This window comes from Musa acuminata, chromosome BXJ1-1 (genome assembly GCF_036884655.1).
Source record: "Musa acuminata AAA Group cultivar baxijiao chromosome BXJ1-1, Cavendish_Baxijiao_AAA, whole genome shotgun sequence".
NCBI classification, from domain to species: domain Eukaryota; kingdom Viridiplantae; phylum Streptophyta; class Magnoliopsida; order Zingiberales; family Musaceae; genus Musa; species Musa acuminata.
In genome coordinates this window covers 15481625-15507811 of record NC_088327.1, presented here as the reverse complement: position 1 = coordinate 15507811, position 26187 = coordinate 15481625, and the positions used below count along the sequence as shown (strand labels likewise).

General features: G+C 34.4%; 2 protein-coding genes and 1 long non-coding RNA gene across 5 annotated transcripts; 1 reads left to right on the top strand and 2 right to left on the bottom strand.

Moving 5' to 3' along the window:
- Window positions 1–1968: 1968 nt before the first annotated feature.
- LOC103998144 (protein CURLY FLAG LEAF 1) lies at window positions 1969–3096 on the bottom strand. Its single transcript, XM_009419540.3, has 2 exons — window positions 2847–3096; window positions 1969–2508 (listed from the first exon to the last, which is right to left on the bottom strand). The coding sequence occupies exons 1-2, from the start codon at window positions 3012–3014 to the stop codon at window positions 2038–2040; spliced, it is 639 nt and encodes a 212-aa protein (XP_009417815.2). The 5' UTR covers window positions 3015–3096; the 3' UTR covers window positions 1969–2037.
- A 10502-nt stretch (window positions 3097–13598) lies between these two features.
- Window positions 13599–18668, bottom strand: LOC135676133 (pentatricopeptide repeat-containing protein At3g04130, mitochondrial-like). Of its 3 annotated transcripts, none has more exons than XR_010514153.1 (2): window positions 18529–18668; window positions 13599–14048 (listed from the first exon to the last, which is right to left on the bottom strand). XR_010514153.1 is itself a non-coding variant. In XM_065186981.1 (2 exons), the coding sequence occupies exons 1-2, from the start codon at window positions 18544–18546 to the stop codon at window positions 16395–16397; spliced, it is 1599 nt and encodes a 532-aa protein (XP_065043053.1). In that variant the 5' UTR covers window positions 18547–18632; the 3' UTR covers window positions 14218–16394. The 3 variants fall into 3 exon arrangements, 1 of the variants encoding a protein (XP_065043053.1); XR_010514154.1 differs by having other exon boundaries at window positions 13599–14043; window positions 18529–18658; XM_065186981.1 differs by lacking the exon at window positions 13599–14048 and adding an exon at window positions 14218–17975 and having other exon boundaries at window positions 18529–18632.
- A 5034-nt stretch (window positions 18669–23702) lies between these two features.
- LOC108952949 (uncharacterized) lies at window positions 23703–24712 on the top strand. Its single transcript, XR_010475804.1, has 2 exons — window positions 23703–24307; window positions 24529–24712. It is a non-coding gene; the product is annotated as an uncharacterized LOC108952949 (long non-coding RNA).
- Window positions 24713–26187: the final 1475 nt, after the last annotated feature.

The following is a 26187-nucleotide window of genomic DNA, read 5'->3' as shown; positions in this document are numbered from 1 at the left end:
CTCTACAATCCTAACAGTGTTGATCTACAGTTTACCCTCTCTAAGGTACTTTCCTGCTATATCCACTTTGTGAGACCTAGAATTCTTTTATAAGGAGATCCACCATATATGATGAAGATATGAGTTAAGATCTATGATCTTGATGTTATTGTGATCCTCTAGTTATTTAGAGAAGACCTATTATAAATCTGTTCTCATTATTATTGATAGTGGAAGTTTGAGGTGGACTAAGGTCCTATGATTTTTTTCATATTGGGTTTTTCACGTTAAAAAGATTTGGTCTCACTGTGTGATTAATTATTTGTTCTATTGTTTATGTTGTGTTGGTTGATATTTTCATTTGGATATCAAATTGATATTTTGATGAGAAACTCATTTTAATATATAAAAAGGAAAAAAAATATTTTATTTTAACATGTTTTTTCCCAAGGACTTCATAACTATTTCTTTTAGGTTTCTCCTGGACATAATAGACCTTGGGGAAAGCAGCGAGCAAGTTTGAATACAAAACCTATATGAATGAAATCTATTGAGTATAGATTTTATGATTATTAATTCAAAGCTATTGCTTATGATCTCTCTCCTACTTCCATTACCATACACATGTATCTCAAGTTCATTACAAGTATATAATATAGAGAGAAATTATTGCTTTTAGGGGCAAGTTATATGGGGTCTGGTTATTTCATTTCCTTTTCAAGTAGGAGAAAAGCTAAATAATTATATTTTGTATAAATATCTACTATAACATATGACAATAAATTACAATGATCATGAAATTAGTATATTTATGTTATATATATATATATATAATTATAATATTAATTTCTTATTAATATTATTGTATATATAACTTATATATAATACATATAATATATGATCATAATTTATATTTTAATATATAATTCATTTGGTACTTTTTTTAAGAATATTTTATTTTATTATTGTAGCAAGAATGAGAGAATTAAAATTTGTACAAAAATCATATGAATCATGTCGAAGACTAACAAACGAAAAAACATATCATATGATTTAGTCTCCAAGTGAAATGGTATATATCACTGAGTGAAATAACAAGATCCGATCTGCGAGGGGGATACAGCGCCACTGCCACATGTTTGACACTCTTGTTCTTGTCACGATGAACACAACAAAAGAATCCATGTCATTATGGTGCCGGGTCAAGACATTTGGCATCATTGAATTGGCCATCATACGCCATGGGTTTAGGTACATGTTGCTGTCTTTATGGGTTACATAAATACAACACACAGATATTAAATTAAAGGACTGACTTGATGATGATATAGCTTTGTGATCGAGTCTTAATGTTTATGCATTTTTCATGTTTACGGCACTCAAATTATAATTGCCATCAAGTTCTACGTCATTGCGTGTTGATGTTGAAGACGATTAGTCAATGAACATTAAATCAGTAATAAAGTTGATCGAATATATATACAAGTAATAAGAATAAGGAATTGATGGACAACTGTAACCTTAATTGGTCATGCTCTGTTCTTATACGTTTTGATTGCTCGTTGTATGGCCAATTAAATTTATGGGCAAACTCGTGAATCACAAATCCCTTTTGGGCTTTGAACTCTTCTTCGACAACATTAATTGGCACAAAGGACTCGCTCGACTCGAAGAAGAGTTATGATGGAGTAAGCAGCTTTCTAATTGAATAGTCAACGGTCAAAGCATTGAATTAATTGGCACAAAGGACTCACCTTCCAATTTTTCTAAACGTTTATGAAATTATTTTTTAGTTACTGATATTGATGAAAATATAATAATAAAATTCATAAAAAATAATTTTTTGCAGAGATAAAAGTGACACCTCAATATATTTTTATGCATTAATAAGTTCACTTTAATAAATAAAAATTATATGTTTTAATATTTTTTTATAGGGAAAAAAAATCTTTTTATCATGAACTCCAAAATAATTTTGACAATGAAAAGGGAAGGGAATGTATAGGTCTTTTTTTTTTTTTGGTGTTAATTTTCTTCACTATATGTAAGTAATTCTCTCTAATACAAATCACAGTTATCGGCGTGAAGGGAGAAGTTGAGGTCAATCCATGGCTTCTTGTGGCGAACGTTGACCGGCACGTGCGCCGCACACCTCGGGCACCGGGGGTCCACCTCCGAGACGAGCACGTAGAGGAGGCACGCGGGGCACACAGCCACCGCCATCGCCATCATCGTCGCCGGGCCCGTCGACGCGACGCCGTCCTGGGCTTGCTCGACCGTCCACCGCCTGGACAGGAAGGAGGCGGAGGAGGAGGCGGAGGAGGAGGAGGGGGGCGGAGAAGGGGAAGCGTCGGGCCGGGGGAGGAGGCGCGACTCACGCTCCAGGGCGGACTTGACCTTCTCCAGGGTGCAGACGCTCTGGTACTCCAGTTTCTGGCCGACAGAGGGCGACGGTGGCGGAAGGTTAAGGTCGTGGAGAAGGCGGGGAGCGGGTTCCGACTCGCGCTTCTGGATGTACGTCTTCCCCGTCTGAAGCCATAGCAATCGAATTATACCCGGTCGAATTAGAGCGAGAATTGACCAAAAACCCACTCGTTTCAGCAGAAAAAATGACCAAAATTTGGCTTCTTTCTCATCAGAGAAAAAGGCCTTCGCCATGAAAGATGGCTCCTTTATCGAGCAACAAAGATCATTGAGAATTGGGGTCAAAAGGAACGTGATTCTCCTTGGTTTCTGAATCCCGGCCAATCCTGTCCCTATCCCGATACCAAATGAAAACAGATCCTGTTTCGGAGGTGCCTACACCCGCAGAAACGACGGATCGGGAAGAAGCGAAGTGTATTAGGGCTGGAGCAAGAAGCGCGTACCGAGAGATCGAGGTGCCTCTCCCACCCGGCCGGGACCTGGAGGTCGAGATCCACCTCCGCGGCGCCGCCGAGCAAGTCCCGCGTGACGAGCTCCTGCTCTCGCTGCCCCTCGCCTTCCTCCCCGTAGCCCGTCAGCATCCGTGCCAAGGAGCTCACCTCCGTCGCCATCAAAGACCCCGAGAAGAGAGAGAGAGAGCGAGCGGGCGCAGAGGAGAAGAGAGGAAGATGAAACAGGTAAAGCCATCCGCAGACACCTGTGTGATTTATATACCATTTCTTTTGAGAATTAATTAATATTCTCCAGCTTTGATGAGACTAATAAATAGAGACTGTTGTTTGGTATATTATTACTGTTATCAATTGATGGACTTCATTTTCTTATTTAATTTCTCATCAATGGGATAAATGGTTTGGCTACTGAATCTTTTATCATTATTAATAAAAATTAACTAAAAATATATATGAAATGAAATTTCTATTCATAAATAATTAAATATGTGAGCTGGTTATCATTTGAAACCATAAAGATATATGCTAAGGATATGTGTAGATATTGTATTTAGAGGATGTAAAATAATTAATATTAATGTCACAAGGATAAATAAAAAGAGACTTATCAAGATTTTGTTATAAATCACAATTAAAATTTTAAATATTTTAATTTAATTAAATATATGTATATATATATATATATATTTATGAAAAAAAGATCCATGTATATATTTACTATAAACCTTAAAAACTTGCATTTATATATTTTTAGTTGATTATTATTGCTTCATGGTTATAACCTCAATGTAATAGAAAGAGATTTTTCCCAAAAAAAAAAAAATTTAACTTAAATAAAAACATATTTTGCATATTTATTATTTTTAGCATGGAGAAGAAAAAGAGCAAATTTGTTCATGATGTTTTTAAATATAAAATCTAAAATCTTCATTGCTAATTCTTGTTTTTCTTTTATTTTGGGCTAATTCTTTCTAGGTAGAGTGTTCATAAAAAAAAAAAAAAAAAAGAAATAAAGGAAAACCACACTCCACTCCAAGAGGACACAATTCATTCAAATGTAATTAAAGTGGTCAGCATGGACTAGTGATTCAGTGTCACTGCCAACCTCAGGAAAATGAACTAATAAGCATTGCTCATTAATTATGGCTGGGTATTATCATATGTGCTACAAGTAGGGCCTCTCCAATTAATGCATGCCAATTTATGAATGGCAGCCAAGCACTTGTGCTGCTCAAACAAAAGGTGGTCAGGCAAATTAAAGTGGACTTCTATTCTTGTGGTCCATGAATCTTAAATACCTTCCCTCACTTCATTCTCAGCCACTGTGCATTGATGGACTACTTAATTACTTCACCCACAAGAGACATTGGATAGGACACATGTTCATGCCTTCTTCATGTGGCCACCCTAAGCAAAATGTCATCAAGTGAGTGCTCATAAATGATTCCTCACCTGTGCAGAGTGGGTGGCTCAACTGTCCAAAATGTGGCTGTGGGAGCAATAAATCCTCAAGGTTTTAGTTTCCTCACTCATTTAATTCAAGCCATAAAGGTAGATTTATAGGTGGACTTCATGTTTGGATACTTTGGGTGGCAAAGATTTTGACTTTTCGTTGTTTGATCTAACGTATTGTATCATTAATCTAATTTTTTCCTTGAAATACTCATGCCATTAAATGGGTTCAAAACTTTTTTTATTATGACTAATGAGTTTTAGACTTCAATATAGATATTTAATTTGATGTGTTATTAAAGTCTTCCATAAACCTTTTTTGAAATATTCGTTGAGTTCATGTTATCTTTGTATCCGAAATTTATAATAATATTAAGAAAAATTAGACTCAATTTTTTTTTTATCTGATCCATATGATCGATGAATTATGAACATAGACAAGATGAGAGAAGATATGCAATCTTTCATTCACTAGTTTATATGATTAAGATGAGAGAAAAGATATGTAATCTCCCAAATGGTATTATATATTCCTGTCCTCTCTTATTCGTGTATCTATGTATAATTTTTAGGAGATTCTATTTATTTATTGATGAGAGCAAAAGGTTTAGTATAAATAATTAGAAGAGTTAATGAATCATATCATAATAAAACTATATTGATAACCATAATCAGAATTCAATCATAATCATATAACCTAACAATTTGATGATTATTTGATATGATTATTTTTGTTTGGGACTATATATTATACACCTTTCCTGTCTTACTATTGAAGTCTTGGATTAGGTGTATATTTGTTTAGTCTATTATAAATTATTCATGTATTTTATTTCCATTTTGAATTGGGTCACTGATTGCATGAGTCCATTAGAGTATCTCCCGTGGGTTGACATTCCTGAAGAATGGACATGGGAATTAATCTCTCTTATATGGGACATTGAGCATAGATATAATTTATTTGTTAGATGATCATGGCTTTATGGATTTATGCCTGACACATGGATTACATCTCCCATATGAAGCATGGGAGTGTTAGGATCGGAGCGGCACTAAGAGGGGGGGGGGGGGGTGAATTAGTGCAGCGGATTAAAACGTCGGTTTTGACAAATATTTCGTACGATAAAAATCGAACTCGGAAGTGCTTAACTTGAAAGCGTATTCGCAAAGTTGTACAGCAAAGGTAACGAGGAAATAAAGCAAGTAAAAAGGTTTGCAGTAATGTAAATAGCAGTAATGAAATGCAAACCAGAGATTACGCCGATTTTAAAGTGGTTTGGTCAAATGACCTACATCCACTTGCGAGGCCCCTCTTCGATGAGGCTCCCACCTTCCACTAGCAAATCTCTTGAAGGGGAAGGGTAAATACCCCTCTTACAACTTTTTACAAGCGGTTCACTCTCTTACAAATTTTCAGCAAGAAAGGAGGTGAACACTAGCAAATTGAAAACAAGACTAACTAAGACTTTTCTAAGACATTTCTCTCAATCAATTGCTTCTCAAAAAGTTATAATCTCAGTTGAGATTTGAGGGGTATTTATAGGCCTCAAGAGGATTCAAATTTGGGCTCCAAAATTTGAATTCTCTTTGGTTCTCGATGCTGGCGGTGCCACCGCCTGTCAATGGCGGTGCCACCGCTTGTCAGTTTCTGACACTGACAGTGGCTGGCGGTGCCACCGCCCAGCTCTCGGGTGCCACCGCCAAACCCTTCGGTTCACTAGTTGGGCTTCAAATTTAGCCCAAACCAAGTCTAATTTTGGGCCCAATTGGCCCCTAACCAGGATATAGGATTATCTCTTAATCCTAATCCTAATTACAAGTGAACTACATAACTAAAAATATCTTAAGCAAGTTTTCAACCGCGAACGTCGAGTCTTGTTCCGGCGAGCTTTCCGACGAACTTCTTCCGACGGACTCCCAGCAAGCTCCCGATCTTGTGATGACTTCAATGAGTAGCCGAGCCTTCTTGGTGATCTCCGCGAACCTCCGACGATCTCTTCGGCGAACTTTCGAAAATTCCGACAGGTTCCCGATTTCTTCTTGGTTGGTTCCGGCAGCATCTCCGATGATTCTTCGGACTCTCAAATGTCCATCGAACTTGACTCCGGTATTCTTGCTTTATGTTTTCTGGTTATCGTAGTTAATCATGTACACTTAACTCAATAATATGGATTAGATCAATTAACCTATCAATTGATTTTATCATCAAAATCCGAGATTCAACAATCTCCCCCTTTTTGATGATGACAATCAATTGATGACGGAGTTAAACATAACTCCCCCTATCTATATGCCATATTATGAGAAGATAAAAACACTTGAATTCCATCCCATTGAATTCAAGCATAAACCGATAAGTTCTAACCGTTAAACTTATAGTTATTCTCATTAAGCAATAGTAAATACGAAACTTTGATGAAAATCATTTTCAAGTCTAATGATAAGAGACAATTTTTACTACGATAGGAGATAAAGATTTTCAACATGAATTTCATGATATAAATGTAAGGCATGCTTTCAATATGATCAATCAATCTTGCAATATTCTCAAAGATTTTGCAAGGCATATAAGACATTCATATCACACAAGCTTTTGTAATTCATATTAGTCATGTTACCGATGCGCATAAGACATTTTCATTAAGTCATGCTATCGAAATGGTATAAGTTATCACTTAGTCATCACTTCTCCCCCTTTGTCATCAACAAAAAGAGAATGAGACTTGAAGCACATAATTTATGATTGTAACATCAAGAATTCAACATTGATCATACAAAAATTCATCATTCAAAATTAAGTATGCTAAAATATCTACGCAGAGTTCATCTTAAGGGAAAATTCAGCATTCATCTATTTTATTAAATCTCTTCTTTCTATAAATAACAAAAATTGTAGGTGTACAAGGAAGAGATTGTGATTAAAAAAAGATTTCAAGTAGTAACTCCAATAAGTCAAGATCATAATTCGAATACAAATTCATTTAAATTCAAATCGTCAACTTGAAAGTCATAATCAAGCCATCAAAATCAATTTCAAGATTCACACAATGTCATTAATCTTGATCAGATGGGAGCGGTGTTTGACTCAAGATAGGATAAGGTAATTTAACATGTCATTTAGAATCGAAAGAGAATGATCAAATTCACCGAGGAATGGAGAGAGGATGAAAAACTTTACGGAAAATCCATTCAAACAAGTTTATTCTTAGGGACAATTTAACATACATAGTTCCTTTCTAATGAATTCAAATTGGTCTTCATTTAAAGCTTTTGTAAATATATCTGCTAATTGTTGCTTTGTGTCAATGAATTCTAGAACAACATTATTGTTAAGGACATGATCGCATATGAAATGATGCCTAACGTCAATGTGCTTAGTTCTAGAGTGCTGAATTGGATTTTTAGTAAGGCGTATGACACTAGTATTATCACATTTTATGGGAATATTTTTAAAGTGAATTCAATAGTCTTCTAATGTATTTTTCATCCAAACAACTTGTGCACAGCATGCACTTGCAGCAATGTATTTGACTTCCGCCGTAGATAGTGCAACTGAATTTTGTTTCTTGGAAGTCCAAGAAACAAGTGCATGTCCTAAAAATTGGCATATTCCAGATGTACTTTTTCTATCTATTCTGCATCCGCCAAAATCGGCATCTGCATAAGCTATTAAATCGAATTTTTCAGATTTTGGATACCACAATCCTAGATTTGGAGTTCCTTTAAGATACCTAAATATTCTTTTAACACTTTTAAGATGAGATAATTTAGGATTTGATTGAAACCTAGCGCAAAGTTCTACACTAAACATAATATCCGGTCTAGTCACGGTGAGGTAGAGTAGACTACCTATCATTCCCCTATATGTTTTTTGATCGAAATTTTTACTATTTTCATCCATATCTAACTTAGTCGAAGTACTCATACAGGTGTTTATTGCTTTTGAATTATCCATGTTAAATCGTTTTAACAATTCTAATGTATATTTAGATTGGTTAAGAAATATACCATCACTAAGTTGTTTGATTTGTAATCCCAAAAAGAAAGTTAATTCACCCATTAAACTCATTTCAAATTCATGACTCATACATTTGGCAAATGATTCACATAGTGATTCATCCGAAGAGCCAAAAATAATATCGTCAACATAAATTTGCACAATAAGAAAATTATTTTCAAAATATTTGATAAACAATATAGTATCAACCTTGCCTTTGTTAAAATTATTTAAAATAAGAAAGGAACTAAGCCTTTCATACCAAGCTCTAGGAGCTTGTTTCAAGCCATAGAGAGCCTTAGTCAATTTGAATACATGGTTAGGAAGAAGAGAATTTTCAAATCCAGGAGGTTGTTCGGTATATACTTCTTCGGAAATAAAACCATTCAAGAAAGTACTTTTGACATCCATTTGAAATAGTTTAAAATTATTACTACTAGCATAGGCAAGGAGCATCCTTATGACTTCTAATCGAGCCACGAGAGCGAAGGTTTCTTCGTAATCGATACCTTCTTCTTGGTTGAAACCTTTGGCCAGTAATCTAGCCTTGTTTCTAACCACGATACCATTTTCATCTTGCTTGTTTCTAAAGACCCATTTAGTACCAATGACTAAATGGTCACTAGGTCTAGGAATAAGCTTCCATACCTTATTCCTCTCAAATTGATTCAATTCCTCTTGCATTGCAATAACCCAAAAATCATCTTTTATGGCCTCGTCAATGCATTTAGCTTCGATTTGAGAAAGGAAGGCGGCGTTAGCACAAAAATTCTTGAAAGAGGAACGAGTTTGAACCCCTTTTGATGTATCTCCTATAATTAGCTCCTTTGGATGAGCATTTATATACTTTCATTCCTTGGGTAGGGAAATTTCGGAAGAAGGTGCATCCAAGTTGCTATTTTGAGGAGGGGGTTCATTTAAATTCAAATTATCAAAACCAAGATCATCATCAAAATCATTTTTCTTTAAATTAGAAATTTCATTAAAAATTACATGAATAGACTCTTCTATTACTAAGGTTGTTTTGTTAAAAACCCGAAAAGCCTTAGAAACGGAAGAGTAACCAAGAAAGATGCCTTCATCGGATTTAGCATCAAATTTTCCTAAGGCATCCCTTTCATTCAAAATAAAGCATTTACAACCGAAAACTTTAAAATAGGAAATATTTGATTTTTTGTTATTCCATAATTCATAGGAAGTTTTTGATAAGGATGGTCTTATTAGGACTCTATTCATGATGTAACAAGCCGTATTTACGGCTTCGGCCCAAAAATACTTAGATAAACTATGTTCATTTAACATAGTTCTTGCCATTTCTTGTAGGTTTCTATTTTTTCTTGTAACTACTCCATTTTGTTGGGGATTCCTCGGAGTGGAGAAGTTGTGATTGTATCCATTAACTTCACAAAAATTTTGAAAGTCACGGTTTTGAAATTCGCCACCGTGATCACTCCGAATTGATGAAATCATGAAACCTTTTTCGTTTTGAGTGAGTTTACAAAATTTAGAGAAACACTTGAAACAATCACTTTTGTGAGCTAAGAAATAGGTCCAAGTGTATCTAGTATAGTCATCCATAATTACAAACGCATATTTGCTTCCCCCTAGACTTGTCGTGTCAATTGATCCAAATAAGTCCAAATGAATCAATTGTAATGGTCTAGTGGTGCTAATTTGAGTTTTTGGTTTGAAACTAGTTTTTATTTGTTTACCTAGTTGACATGCATCGCATACTTTGTCCTTAATAAACTTTATATTTGGAATTCCTCGCACTAATTCTCTAGATGAGATCTTAGATATTAGTTTCATGCTTGCATGGCCTAGTCTCCTATGCCAAAGCCAAGCATCATCATTTAAAGCGGAGAAGCACATTTCATTACTTAGTTCATCAAGGTTGATGGTGTAGACATTATTTTGTTTTAATGCAATCATAGTTATGTTATGGTTTGGTTTTTCAATAATACACACATTTGATTCAAATATAACGATATAACCTTTATCGCATAATTGACTAACACTCAAGAGATTATGTTTCAATCCATCAACTAATAAGACATCATCAATAGAAAATTTTAATTTGTTACCTATGGTTCCCTTGCCAATGATTTTGCCTTGGTTGTTGTCTCTGAAGGTGACGTACCCTTCTTCTTTGCTAGTGAACATAGAGAAATGAGATGGATCTCCAGTCATATGTCTTGAGCATCCACTATCTAGATACCATCTCTTGCTCCTAGCTTGTGATGGTGTATGTTTCTCTTCTCCGATGACCATTAGGGCGTAATGAGCAACTTGCTCGGTGTTGGACCCCTCTTCTTCGGACGCGCTTGAATCATCCCACGTTGCCTTGAGCGCCTTCTTCTTTGATGTTCTCATTTTGGCTTGAGGACAATCGTTCTTATAGTGTCCCGGTTTTTTTGCATTCATAGCAAATCACTTGGTCCTTCTTGTGTTCGAACTTATTTTTTGTATTATTTTTAAATTTGTTCTTTCTTAAATATTTTTTAAAATTTTGAGTTAAAAGTGCAATGTCATTGTCACTGTCCTCATCACTTGATATTCCTTTCAAGTGGTCTTCTTGTGATGTGAGTGTCATATCCTTCCTATTCTTTGGAAGGGGGTTCTGGAGCTCGTCATGAGCTTGACATGTCATTTCATAGGTCATTAGAGACCCAATAAGTTCTTCAAGAGGGAATGTTTTAAGGTCTTTGGCCTCTTGAATTACCGTAACTTTTGGATCCCAACTTTTAGGGAGGGATCTTAAGATTTTAGTTACTAGTTCAAAGTTAGTAAAATCTTTACCAAGAGCTTTGAGTCCATTGATGACATCCGTGAATCGCGTGTACATGTCTCCGATGGACTCACTTGGTTTCATTCGGAAAAGTTCATAAGAGTGCACAAGGATGTTGATTTTGGACTCTTTCACTCGGCTAGTGCCTTCATAAGTGACCTCAAGAGTTCTCCAAATATCAAAAGCCGAATCACAAATTGAAACACGATTAAATTCATTTTTGTCTAGTGCACAAAACAAGGCATTCATAGCCTTTGTGTTTAAAGCAAAAACCTTCTTCTCCGATTCATTCCATTCGCTCATCGGAAGAGAAGATTTTTGAAATCCGTTTTCAACAATAGTCCAAAGCTCGAAATCCATGGAAATGATGAAGATCCTCATACGAGTCTTCCAATAAGTATAATCTGACCCATTAAACAAGGGTGGACGTGTGATAGAATGACCCTCATGCATGCCGGAGTAAGCCATCTCTCTTGGGTATTAAACCAAATATGAGAGTGAGCCTAGCTCTGATACCAATTGTTAGGATCGGAGCGGCACTAAGAGGGGGGGGTGAATTAGTGCAGCGGATTAAAACGTCGGTTTTGACAAATCTTTCGTACGATAAAAATCGAACTCGGAAGTGCTTAACTTGAAAGCGTATTCGCAAAGTTGTGCAGCAAAGGTAATGAGGAAATAAAGCAAGTAAGAAGGTTTGCAGTAATGTAAATAGCAATAATGAAATGCAAACCAGAGATTACGCCGATTTTAAAGTGGTTCGGTCAAATGACCTACATCCACTTGCGAGGCCCCTCTTCGATGAGGCTCCCACCTTCCACTAGCAAATCTCTTGAAGGGGAAGGGCAAATACCCCTCTTACAATTTTTTACAAGTGGTTCACTCTCTTACAGATTTTCAGCAAGAAAGAATGAGGTGAACACTAGCAAATTGAAGACAAGACTAGCTAAGACTTTTCTAAGACCTTTCTCTCAATCAATTGCTTCTCAAAAAGTTGTAATCTCAGCTGAGATTTGAGGGGTATTTATAGGCCTCAAGAGGATTCTAATTTGGGCTCCAAAATTTGAATTCTCTTTGGTTCCCGATACTAGCGGTGCCACCGCCTGTCAGTTTCTAACACTGACAGTGGCTGGCGATGCCACCGCCCAGCCAAGCAGTGCCACCGCCCAGCTCTCGGGTGTTGGGCCGTGCAACCGCCCAGTCTGGCGGTGCCACCGCTAGAGCCTTCGGTTCACTGGTTGGGCTTCAAATTTAGCCCAAACCAAGTCTAATTTTGGGCCTAGTTGGCCCCTAACCAGGATATAGGATTATCTCTTAATCCTAATCCTAATTACAAGTGAACTACATAACTAAAAACATCCTAAGCAAGTTTTCAATCACGAACGTCGAGTCTTGTTCCTACGAGCTTTCCGACGAACTTCTTCCGACGGACTCCCAGCAAGCTCCCGATCTTGTGATGACTTCAATGAGTAGCCGAGCCTTCTTGGTGATCTCCGCGAACCTCCGACGATCTCTTCGGTGAACTTTCAAAAATTCCAACAGGTTCCCGATTTCTTCTCGATTGGTTCCGGCAGCATCTCCGACGATTCTTCGGACTCTCAAACGTCCATCGAACTTGACTCCGGTATTCTTGCTTTATGTTTTCTGGTTATCGTAGTTAATCCTACACACTTAACTCAATAATATGGATTAGATCAATTAACCTATTAATTGATTTTATCATCAAAATCTGAGATTCAACGTGGAGGAGAAGACCTTGAATTGACTATAAGATAGGTGGATTCTTGGTCATAATACAGTTCGAATGAGATTCACGTTCTCATTCAAAATGTCAACTAATATAGTTTATAGTAATATTTTATTGATACCAAGATTTGACTCATACCATTCAATATGAGTGGTACATACGAGATATATAATTTTTTTATTAGACGGTACCATAACCTAATCACATGAGGTCTGTACTGGATAATAACAATTGACTGTTGTCAATCAAAGCCTGACATCACCCTATTTTAAACGATAAAATTGATCGTTTAAACTATATATAAGATTTTTTAAACTCTTTCCTCCCTCCCTTTTCAACTCATATCAGTCTCTCGATCTCTTCAATTCCCTTACACTCATTTTCACTCACATCTAACAATTCAGTCTATTTCTTTATTAATAATTTAATATTAACGAAAGGATAATTCAAAATATATTACAAAACTAGTCCTCAAATTCGAAAAAATATATGTCATTATTTTTTCTTAATTTAGATTATTTTTTATTAAAATTATATTAAAATTATATTTATTTTCAACTTAAAACCCTAATCTATTTTTTTTAAGATATTTTTTAAATTACTTTTTATGTTTTTTAAGTATATCATTGGTAACCCATAGTGCACTATTGATACATCTCGATACCAAATGCTGCCTACTTTACTTTGTAGGACACAAAAAGGTTCCAATTTCGCACATCTAAGTTCACAGTACTGAGTAAAACAACACGAGTCCATGCAGCATTGGACCAGAAAATAGAATTTTTATTCACTCCAACTAAGCATAACCATCAATTTTAACTCTGATACTATTGTTTTCACTAATACATGCACTGTTATGCAGCTTAACAAAATGTTTAAGGCTTTGAAAAGCCAATGGAGGAAGTTTGTTAAGCAAAAGCCACAGCCAGTTTGGGAACTCAGTATCTGGCTTTATCTTAGGATCTGCATCATCCTTGAGGATACTGGCTCCAAGAACAGTGGTACTTTTTAGTTCTTTCTTTACTGCAGAAGCTTTAGGAGCAGCAATTGCAACACCTTTAGGCACCTTTTGCATTGCCACGTTGCCACCACCTACTGCAAACCGTCTGATGCCCATAATAAATGGAGCAGCCTTGTTTGGTATACTGGTTTCCCTCAATAATCTTGTGCAAGTCATTGCCATATACAATTGTATCCTCTGTATCAACTTTGCTTTTGCAATAAAAAAAAAAATGCTGATCAAAGCTGTCGTACACAGTAGTAACATGCAGATACGGCAGGAGAGAATAAATAAGAATCATTCATAATCAGATTTCACCTTGTAACCATGTGCTACTTCCACATGGTAGAACATACAAGATAGAAAAGTATTATCCTACAACAACAACAAAAACAAAGTTGAAAATCTCAATTATTTGAGGCCGATTATATAGATCTTTTACTATCATTGAGATCTGCAAAAAATCATATATTTAGTTAAATTATTTATAGCTTCTATAAGGGTTTCTTTATATCTTCCTTTACTTCTGTTCGTATCACTAACATTAATCATTTCACCTCTTTTGATCATTGTATCCGAAGGTCTCCTAAGCACATGCTCATACAATCTGAAATAATTTTCTCTTATCTTCTATCAAAACGATACCTAATTGTTCACGAACATAGAAAAATATTATACAAGGCAAAATTTACATAATATATTATAAAATAATTTTTAAAATTCAATATTCTTTGAGTAAGACAACAATGACTTCTGAATCTGTATGTCAACTCTAAGAAAAAGGAAAAGACATTAAAGCAAAAAAATGAACTACTTTAGCAGGCCATGTCTGCAGCAGTAGCATGCACTTGAACTGATAGCCTTCATATTTTCTTGATGTCTCATGCTTCACAAGCCACAATGATAAGAACTCAACAAGCACATACCAAGCTACTAGTGCACTATAGCATGTGCAATCTCTATGGACTGGGTTCAGTACTCAAATATATACATTCCAATAATACGAATAAAATCAGTCCACTTGTAGTATATGAACGAATCACTCCATTAATAGATCATTAGGTTATTCTAAAGGTTTACTTCGCAGAATTTTATATGAACTGCAAGTAACTTATATGGAAGTTTTATTCAAAGTCAATAAAATTGTGTTAGAAAGAAGGGAGAAAACTATGAGATGAGTTGACTGAAGGAACACAAAAATCACGTGATTTAAACTAAGAAGAAACTATTAGGATTATAAAAAATTCACTGAACAAAAAAAGGAATGTGCAGCTAATTTACACGGATACTCATCAAAGGTAGTTGAATTTTGGAATTGCAGTGATACTTTCTGGATCTAAGTATTGCACGGTTAAGAAAGAAACAACATACATATAAAAGCTTATGGTATTGAGATAAGAATTTTAAGGTGGATACATAGAATTACAAGGAAAAATAGGAAAAAAGACATTCTTATCATGAACAATTAGGTGTAGCTCCGATGTTGGATAAATTGAAGGAGACTTGTGTAAGATAATTCAACCATACGTGAAGGAGACCCGATGTTGTAATTAGAAAATATGAAATAATTAATGTTAATGATACAAGGGGAGGTATAGAGATACCTAAAAAGATCTTATTAGAAATTATAAACTGATTTAAATCCTCTAAATTTAACCAAAAATATGATTTTTTATGCAGTAAATAGCTGGGACATTATGACCGTGTTATTTTTGTTGCCAATGAAGAGTAGCACACAATAACAAGAACAACAAGCCAGAAAACTTCGTAATCATCATCAGCTACATGATTTTTCGCCCCCACCATTTAGCTCTGCTGAGGACAATATCAGTAGTTAAGCTATGAGCCATCAAATCCCTTGTTACAAGATCTAGTAAAGCTATTCTTATGCATTCATCAATTTAAATTGTCATAGTCAAAAACAACTTTTGTTCACTTAACAAACTAGTTAGACTCAAACTACCGCTGGTCACTGATCCTAAGATTAAGCAGACCTTGAGCTACAAAAGAAAAAGGTAGGTCCTAACCTAGAAAATGCACATAAGACATAACTTAGGCAACAAATAATGATTATGGCCACATGATGAAGCTTTACTAAAGGAAGCCCTATGAAGTATGAAAGAACAAACTTCAATAGGGAATCATAGTCAGGGTAATACTAGATTACAAATATGAAGAGGGGCCTCGAAAGTATATTAGTTTCAAAAGATTCAGCACAGAACAACTTGATTGCGAACAAAGATATCATAAGACAAATGATGGAACTTAGCTTAAAATGTTAACAGATGGGCCTCCAAACATATATTAGTTTCAACAAAGCAGAATGACACATTTTCATTGCCAAAGAACATTTGATGGACTTTGGCTTGAATGTTACCTTATAAAACAGAAATGCTGCACCATTTGCAATGATGAACAAAATTTATCTGATCAATGAGAGTACAGTCTATTTACATACCAATGCATCACATGAAAAAAAACTAAATTTCACCTTTCTATGTCAAAAAAGGTCCTCTGTCTACGCAAATTAAATAGATATAGATAAACTAATGTGAGCTTTATAGTTGCTTTGTCAACATTCTTATCTTCTCTACATAATCATACATGTTTCTTTGTTCAACTTCTTGCAAAAGCATCTTGCATGTTTGTTTCCTAGGCAGAATCTCTCGATCTATCATCTCATCAAAGAGGAGAGTGGCCCATCCAATATCACCTACACTACATAGGCCATGGATCAAAGTTGTGTAAGTATCAAGATCAAAACTGAGATGATATTTATCAGCCATGTCATTCAGCAAGCTGTGAATCCGGACATCCAGTTCTCCCTCACTAAAGCATAACTTAAGTAGTGGCCTGTATGTCTGAAGATCAGGCTTACAAGATGAACTTTTCATTTTCTCCAAGACATTCAGAGCACTTTGCCATTGTTTATGAAGACACGAAATTGAGATCATTGTATTATATGTGGATATACTACAATTCACACCATTCATTTTCATCTCCTTCTCAAAGATATGAAAGGCTTCTGGAAGTCGACCTGCTCTCCCTAGAATGTTGATAAGAGAGTTGTAGAATAATGTGTCAGGTATGCAACCAGCAGATTTCACTTTCTCAAATATACTCAAGGCCTCATCAAATTTTTGTGCCTTAGCAAGTGAATTCATAAGAATAGTGTAAGTGACTATATTTGGAAGGCAACCATCAGCAACCATTTTATCAAGAAGTTCATAAGCCTTTCCGACATTACATTGGTTACAGTAAGCTTGAATAATAATTGAGTATGTAATGACTGAAGGTTTGAATCCCAAGTCTTTCATCTCTTGGAAAGTCCACAATGCCTCATCAACTCTATGAGCATTACACCAGCCATGGACAAAAATATTAAAAGTATGAGCATTTGGGGATATGTGATTCTTGAGCTCAAAAAAAGCTACATGAGCAACTTCAACTTTTTTTTCTTTACAAAGAGTATCAAGTAGAAGGTTCATGGTCTCCGTATCCTTAACAAAACCCATATATTCTAACTCGTCAAAAAACTCAACAACATCTCTCCATCTCCTGGACCCTGCAAGTCTTCTCATGACTTTTGCAATTGTGTCCAGTGTTATGAAGCCTTCGCTATGCATTTTGTGCACCAAATCCCACATTCGATCCATTTGCCTCATTTTTCCCAGCAAGTCCACCATCCTATCATGTCCAAACCGTGTATGTTTGTATCCCTTGTGTGAACTAGCCCACTCATAGAAACCCAAAGCAGATTTCCAATCATCTCCAAACTTTTGCAGCAGACTGTCCACAAGGTTAGCTGTCAGTTGAATTTCACAACAAAATCCATCACCCTTAAGAGATTGAACAACATCTTCAACGGTACCATTCTTAACTTTCAAAATCACTCTCCTGATATGTTGAGCATACACTTCTTCCTCTAGGTTATGAGAAACTAGAGATTCCCTTTTGGTCTGATTTGGTTCTTGGTCGAAAGATGTGGGTGCCAGGGACGACGTTGTGTAGCAGACCTCAAGGTTCCCAGAAATAAATGTGAGAGGTCCACAAGAAGCAAAAGGAGTTATACTACGACCTATGTCCCTCCCTCCCACATTGACGAGCTGAAGAGAGCAGGAAAGAACGTCAAGGAAACCCTACACCTCGAAAGAGATTCAAATATCAGCTCCCTCTACTATGCTTGAAGGTGAAAAGAAAATCAACAACATAAGCATTCTTATATGACATCAAACTGGGAGACCTTATATCCCAGACAAGCAACCAAACTCGCACACCATCATCTTGAAGCTCTAGAAATAATGAGCACGGGTCACTACCGTACATGATCAACCTATCAAAATTTGGACTTTTGACGACTACAAGGCCTTCCACATACAAATTCAAATGTTAAACCGAACCAACGAATTTATCACAAACAAATCTCGGACCGATAGCTCACATCACACAAGCTCCAATCACGCGAACGAGAAACCGCAAGAAAAATCATGGATTAAAACTCAAACAAACACAAGAAAGTAAGCATTAAATGCAAAGAACAGAACGATTCCTAATTTTTGAAACCAAGAACAGTTAAAAAAGGCTAATTTTCTGAGGCTAAGAACAGAAAACACAGCAAGCAATCATCCGACGGGCGCTGAAACTAAACAAGAACGACATCAGATAGAAAAATTTTTGATCCATCGACGATACCTTGCGAAGAATTCTCATTTACTGGGGCAGAGAAGAGGGCAGAGGTGCCCCTCGGGTTCTAATGTTAGGGTAGAGGAAGTGAAGCGAGTCGGACTCCATCATCCTTCCTCACCTGGCCGGGTTCTTGAGGCCTAATCGAATGAACCGGACCGGCCAGGCCGGTTCAGAAGTCACAAAATAAGGATGTAAGCCGGGCCGATCGCACCATATTGGGCCGAGTTAGGCCCAAATAATTCTCTCAATTGCATTGTTCATCCCTTGACTAAATTATTCGAATTCGAATTCTTTCTTATTTTTATTTTTGGCATATGGTCAGTGATAAAGGCAGAATCTAATCCAAATTCAATCTGCAATAAATTGTTAAAGCCTCATCTTCAAAGTTTATAATGCAGAGGATTCAAACCCTCAAACTAAATAATTAAGGGGTCTTCGTAAAGTCAACGAATGATGTTTTGACTTTGATAAATAAAAGTCAGCACAGCTGACCATCAAGATTAAAATTTTTTTGAGTGTTATGACCTCTAAATTGGCATCTTATTGTTAAATTATTATTTAAACCCTCCCAATAGATTGGATTATAGGTCATCATGTTGACTGTTTCTTTTTAAGACCACAGTAGATAACTCTTATGGTCAGCACAACTATATTTCTTTTTCGAGATTGCTACTGATAACCCACTACTTTATACAATCATCTAGAAAAAAAATAAAATATAATTTCATTAAATATATCGTCTCAATTATCAATCATGGTCTTATTTTCTACCACCTCTCAAAGAAGAAAGGGAAAGAAAAATGTACAGAAGGGGTTAGAAGTATTTGTGAGAATTAAGTGATAAGTTTAGGGTGTTTTTATGTTCATTTATAGAGAAATATTTTATGAATATTAATAATTCTTAAAATATTATTATAAATAATAAAAAGAGATTGTCAATGAAAAAAATATTATTTTTTCACATTTAAGAACTCCTATCTTGACTAAAATACCACTAATATCCTTACTATCAAAGGAATTTTTGAACGTTACTATTACTAATTAGAGTTTTAACTTAGAGGATCTATTTTTCATGAATTACAACTATATGTAAATATTAAAGGATTTATGAAACTAATTAATTAACTAATCAATACATGTCTAGACTTGTTATTTGTGTACCACACTATTTTGGAAGCCCAATTAATTAAAATAACTTGTAACATTTCATGATGATTTAGTATAGTTGCTCATGATATGGAGCATAGTAGAAGAAAAACAAAAATAATCATCGTAAAAACATTCTTGGTTTTCTCCTTCATAGCTGATGATTTTTTAATTAAATTTATTGAGGTTAAATTATTCAAAAAACTACTTATTTTCTCATAAATTATTTAATTTACTCATAACACTCTATTCATAATTCAATTCATATCATACATGTTTGATTGAAATAGAATGTCATCTTTCCATTTATTTATGCTGTCAAACATAATATATCAAAAAAGTGAGTAAATTTGAATATGTTAATTTGCTAAACAAAAAGTCATAGTTTTCCTTGTACACATTAGTGTTTGACACATGTACATAGTTGTTAACATAAACCTCAACCACCACATGTATATTCTATATGAAATTTATATATACAAAATATGCACATAGATCATCATTTATATATGCTCTAGTATTGATACCCATCCACTTATCTCTTTGTCCATCATATCATATGAATGAATTAACAATATATTTACCTGTAAAATAAGATCTACAATAAGTGTTAAAGTCAATAAATATAAGCATTTATTATTTTATTTAGGTGAGTGTTTATTGTGTTATGTATGCAAGATTTCAAAATCTTATGCATAAAATGGTTCATCGTCTATTCATCATTTTATAATCTCTTTAGCAATGCATAACCGGTAGATGAAAAGAAAAGATTAAACTCTAATTTCCAGTAAATGTGACCATGTAATATAACTCAAAGTATGACCATAAATTCCTATATAACATATTATGACATTTACATATATTCTCACAACGCATGTATCAATAAATGTATAAAATATTTTATGATATATGATCGTTTTAGTAACATACAAACTATGCATAATAAGAGAATATCATTTTTATTCGAAGTTAATCATAATGTATGTGAGTATATTACATGTAATAGAAAATTATAACACATTCATAAACTCCCACACTATATATTATATATTCAAATGCATAAAATATTTCATGATGGATGCATCATAGCATCACATATACCTCATAAGGGATAAAAATCTAATTTAAAATGAATCAAAACACACATATGCAAGGATAATTTATGATATCTACGATAGCAATCAAAATATATTTTTATATTATATTTTACAATATATACATATACTTTCACATTTTATGTTATAATATATACATGCATTTCGATATCGTATGTCATAATATATAAATATATATATATATATTCTCACATCATACATTATAACATGTATGTGCACTTTCACACCATATTAAAATATATTTATGTACTTCACATCGCATGTAGTAATATATGCATGCACTCCCAAACCATACGTAAATATCTATGCACTCCAACATTGTATGTAATAATATTTGTTTGCACTTCGACACTACATATAAATATAAATATGTATATATTCTCTCACATCGCACGTAATTATATATACATATATAGCATTTATTTTTTTACAGTTCATTTATCTTTCTTCTTATGCAATGTATATATTAGCACCATACTTATAACTATCTCATGTCAATCACCTTATCATTAAAAATATTCTTGCAAACATGTATTAAGTTCATGGCTATCTTATCATTAAAGATATGCTTTCAAAATATATTTGAGGGGAGTTACTAGGAAAGATTGAAAAGAAGTATTTTTATTAGTAAACAATCAAGTATCACTTCGATATAAAATAAGATGAGAAAAAAATTATTTAAGATGATATGAGTATGTACTGAGAAGACCCCCGGATGTGATAGTCGAAGAGATGAAATAATTAATGTTAGTTGTAAAGGAGAGAGAGAGAGAAAAACTTTACAAGAAACTATAAAAAAGATATAAGTAATCCAAACTTAATTAAACATATAACATTTTATATATTTCAATAGCGATAAAAGATTTATGTAGTCGATTTCCAATAATTAGGACATAACTTTATTGTTATTGTTATTATTTTAAAATATATTTAAGTTTAGCACTATTTTATAGTAAAATTGGCTTATACTTATTTGATTCAACTTAAAATAAAGTTTTTATCGAAGAGGTCAGTCCTTAGTGAACAGGTGTGCTAGGAAATTGAAAACATATCATGTTGGAGCACAAGGTCATGATATGCTTAAATTAAAATTATTTCATTTTAAATCACTCGTAACTCCCAATATAACTAATCATTGGTAATAAAATCTTGACAGAATTCTCTCTCAATTAAATTATATCAAACCTGCAAATTCATCTAAATGCTATTATCAATGTGCTAGTAATTTTACCTATAATCAAATGATTTTATTGTTATCAATCAAATGACTACATAATTCTATAAAATAATCTTCTTGACCATAATGGCTAACTAAACCATTTTAGATTATCATAAAATTTTATAGAAGAGACATATAAAACAATGTATACACCAAATTTTAGTTCAAAATATAATCATTAGAAGGCTAAAATACCCTCTCAATTCAACTATTATCATCTATTGTTCTGTTGAAACCGGATTGAGACTATCTAAACTTATAGACTTATATCTTGGTGCACGCATATGATATTCACTTAATTTCAAAACCTACAAAACTCTAAAAGATCCTTTTAAGATATTAAAAGAATAAGATCTGCTCGAATAAATCATCTTAAAAAAAAAAGAGATTCTAAGTATCTCAAATTAGAAGGCTCATAACTCTATGTACTAATCTTAGATTAAAATAATACTAGAGGTTTCATAATCATATCAAATTTATACATAATATATCTAAAAATTAGAGGTTAATTCAAAGATTAGGATAATTAAAAGTAGCTAAAAAGATTTAGTTCATAACGTGTTGAATTAAAACTAAAGTATAGCGAGCGAAAAACTTAGGTTTTCTTACCTTCTTCCTTATAGGTGCTTAAAGAATGACCGAAGAAGGAGAAAAAAGATTATGAGTTATCAGATGAATAGGGATGATGAGGCCAAAATATAATAGAGGTGCTTAAGAGGTTATCATGAGATATAGGGTTCAATCCCATTAAGCCTTATCTCAAGTTTTTTTAACATAATTTTAGTGTTATAGTAACTTAATTTGAGCCAAATTTAGTTTGTCAAAGATAACATATTTCAATCTAAATTTATCATTCAATCTCCTTTTACGTATCGTAACATTTTTAACGTTTTTTATCTCTACTTAATTATCCATTACTTCATCTATATATAAATAACTTATTATCTTCTATATACATGATGTTTGAATCTTAAACTTACTTCAATCAGTATCAAACTCATAGAATCACTCAAAGGCTTATTGCTTGTGTATTATCTTAACTTTATACTCAAGTCTACTAGCGTAGTTATATTTATTAAGCCGAAGGATCATACTTTTTTACTGCAAAACATAACATAGGCATTGATGCTTTTATATATGTGAACTAGTATTTCGAAGAACTTTGTGCATAATATATTTGAAAGCATATATATATATTTTAAGCTCAGACATCATAAAATAAAATGTATCATAACATATATATATTATTTATGCTTCTATTGACATATTAGATATGTTGTTTGTGTTTGTAAACAACTTTGACACTACAATTCACGACTAATCTAAGAAATATTTATGACTAACAACAAATCGGCACCACATGATAATTATTGTGGTCCGCGATGTTCCACATCTTTCATCCATCTATCCATCCATCCATCCGTGTTGTCTCTTTCAACCATAATTTTATTTAAGAAACACATGTATCTCAATTATATATTAACTCATCTTTGCATCAAATATTAAATATATTAAAATTTTATATAATTTTTTGACATCAACTTAATTTATCAGTAACAACACATATCATTTACTTCCACTGTTATGTGTGGGACAACTGCTCGCACGAACTCACATGAAGAACAACACCTTTTTCAGATCAAACCTTAGTCAGATTGAAGGCTTGGTGGTGCAACTGAGTCAAACCGCATGAACAATTATATTGCAGGTTCTCTTCATGTCACATTGACTTTTAGCCACTGCACGACAAGCCATTCAAGCAATAAGCTGCTGTCAACTAATTTCCGATTGACGGTGAGGAGCTATCTGAGAGAATCTGAGTCAATCCAAGTGATCAAGACAAAATCCACTGCGCAAGCAGACAGGAGAAGGAACATCCCCACACCTGGGAGCCTTCTCCTCTCTTTGTTTCCCCCCTCTTGAGTCCCTGAGAGCTTGGGAGTCATGGCAGCTCTCTCACTCTTCCTCTCCTCCAGTATCCCCACTGGCACCCAGTCCCACAGCTACAGTTAGAGAGAGAAGCATCTGAGGCCTTGACTTTGATAGGGTTTGCCAAGCCTGTGTTAGCTTAGCTCCTACATGGCCTCCCCCCACTCATCATCAGCTCTCTCTGTAAATGGAATTGGTGGTATAGATCCTTACAGGAAGTGGAAAAGCTTTATAGATTTGACTTTTTGATCACTGTGAGAGAAGCAATGAGCTTTCTAATCCTCTTTCTACTTGGTCTTGCATCCTTAAAGAAGAAGAAGAAGAAGAAGAAGAAGAAGAAGAAGAAGAAGAAGTGGCCATGGCGCAAGGATCACAGGTGACAAGGGATGTGCCTGGCTCCTTGTATGCCACACATGTAGACCGATCCACGGGCGATTGGTTACTGTGGGTGGTGTGCAAGGAGCCAAGCATGCCTCTCTCTCTCTCTCTCTCTCTCAATGGATGCAGCAGTACTTCTATCTACTATTTATGATTTTGGGTGAAGGAATTATGGATGACATAGTGGTCATTTTAATGATCGTCCCAATTATTTTGCAGGATTCGAAGGTATGATGATCACCTTAACTCTCATCTACTGTTGGTAATCGAATGTCTTGTTGTTGCTTTCTTACTTCTGAACAATAATGACCTGAGAATGTTCAAGCATTTATCTCACAGTTTTGGCTGATATTAATTTGTTTGAAGTTTTACTATTTCATAATATTATAGAGGATTTCATGGATTCATACTGTATCATGAAAGTCTCATGGGAGTATGGTTTTAATATGATCTTCACATACCTGAAAGATGCATCCTCTCTCTCTCTCTCTGTCACTCTCTCTCATGTATCACACAAATAGAAAAACAGCCATTCAACAGTGTCATGGAAAGTAACAAGCTTCCTCCTCGTTTCATCAGTTTGTAGAACAAGTTTCGTTCAGGGAAAGTATATCCTTGTGATGAGCATATTTCTTTTTGGTCTCTCTCTCAGATATGGAATTTTTACTGGGAATCCCACTTTTTCTTTTCCAGATAAATCAGTGTGTCAGTGTCAATGGCAACATTCATAGAATGCATGGAGGGAAAAAGAATTCATTTCTGCAGATAAAAATTTGTGTCCATATAAATAAATAAAGATCAGAAGCTCAAAGTATATATATATTTTTTTTACCAAAAGAAAATAACCATATTACTTTAGAAAAAGAAATGCATGAAATATTACTGAGGATGTTAGTCTCCCTTCCAAAACCTACTAGTTTTCCCATTTTTAGCAAACACAATAAGTCAATGGGCACTTCTTTTGCCTCCCTAAAGGACTCCAAAAAGAAAACAAAAAACAAAAAACAAAAAAAAAAGGGGATCTTTCTGACACAATTGTACAGTGACCACAGAAGCTTCTCTTGTTCAATTGTACAGTTAGCTTCCTTCTTCAATGAAGGACAAATCCCCTGATAAGATGACCTACAACCCTTCCTTACTCTGCATATTAAAAGGCCCATTAGAATTGAGTTGGTGCAATCAGTCCTACATCATATTTCTGCAATTGTACCATAGCTTGACATATCTCCTCCCTTTTTTCTTCAGACAAAACCATAAGGTTACTATTCATAACATATGAAACAACATTGTACACATGAAGTTATATATATATATATATATTTTTTTTTTTCATAGACATTTTTAACTCAACAAATTGATGTTAAAGTGTACACTGGGAGAGAGATTACATGTTAATATTAGATGATAAAGAGAGGTCAAGATTCACTAACCATCCATGCCAAAGATTAGTTGGGCACCTCTGAGATCTAAAATCCCAATTCAATGTATCGCTCTTTGAGTTGTTTCTTCCTTGATTTCAATCCATAATTGAAGCAAAATCAATTTACTCATGTCAGTAATATTAAAGTTGTTGGGGTGGAATTTAGAAAGAGTTTTGATTAGTTGAAGGCAATCTGACTACCAAATCCACTCATCCAAATCTCAATTAGGCAAGTTTAGATAAAGATAAAGCACAAATTGGTAGAAAATTATTACTCACTTTTATGTGAATCAAAGGCCAAAAGAGCATGTTGGTCATTTCCCTCACATGACTGGACTGAACTATCACAGTTCTTCATATTTGATACGAGCTTTCTCATAGTCACATCAACAGAAAACAACAAAAGATCTCAACTATAGCTTTGTTATGTCAGTAGAATTCGAACTGTCTCTTTCTCT

Bases quoted from the DNA above. Each gene is read 5' to 3' on its own strand.
- LOC103998144 (XM_009419540.3), bottom strand. From the start codon at position 3,014: ATGGCGACGGAGGTGAGCTCCTTGGCACGGATGCTGACGGGCTACGGG. The intron at 2,509-2,846 runs GTACGCGCTTCT...CTATGGCTTCAG, and splicing joins AGAGGCACCTCGATCTCTCG to ACGGGGAAGACGTACATCCA.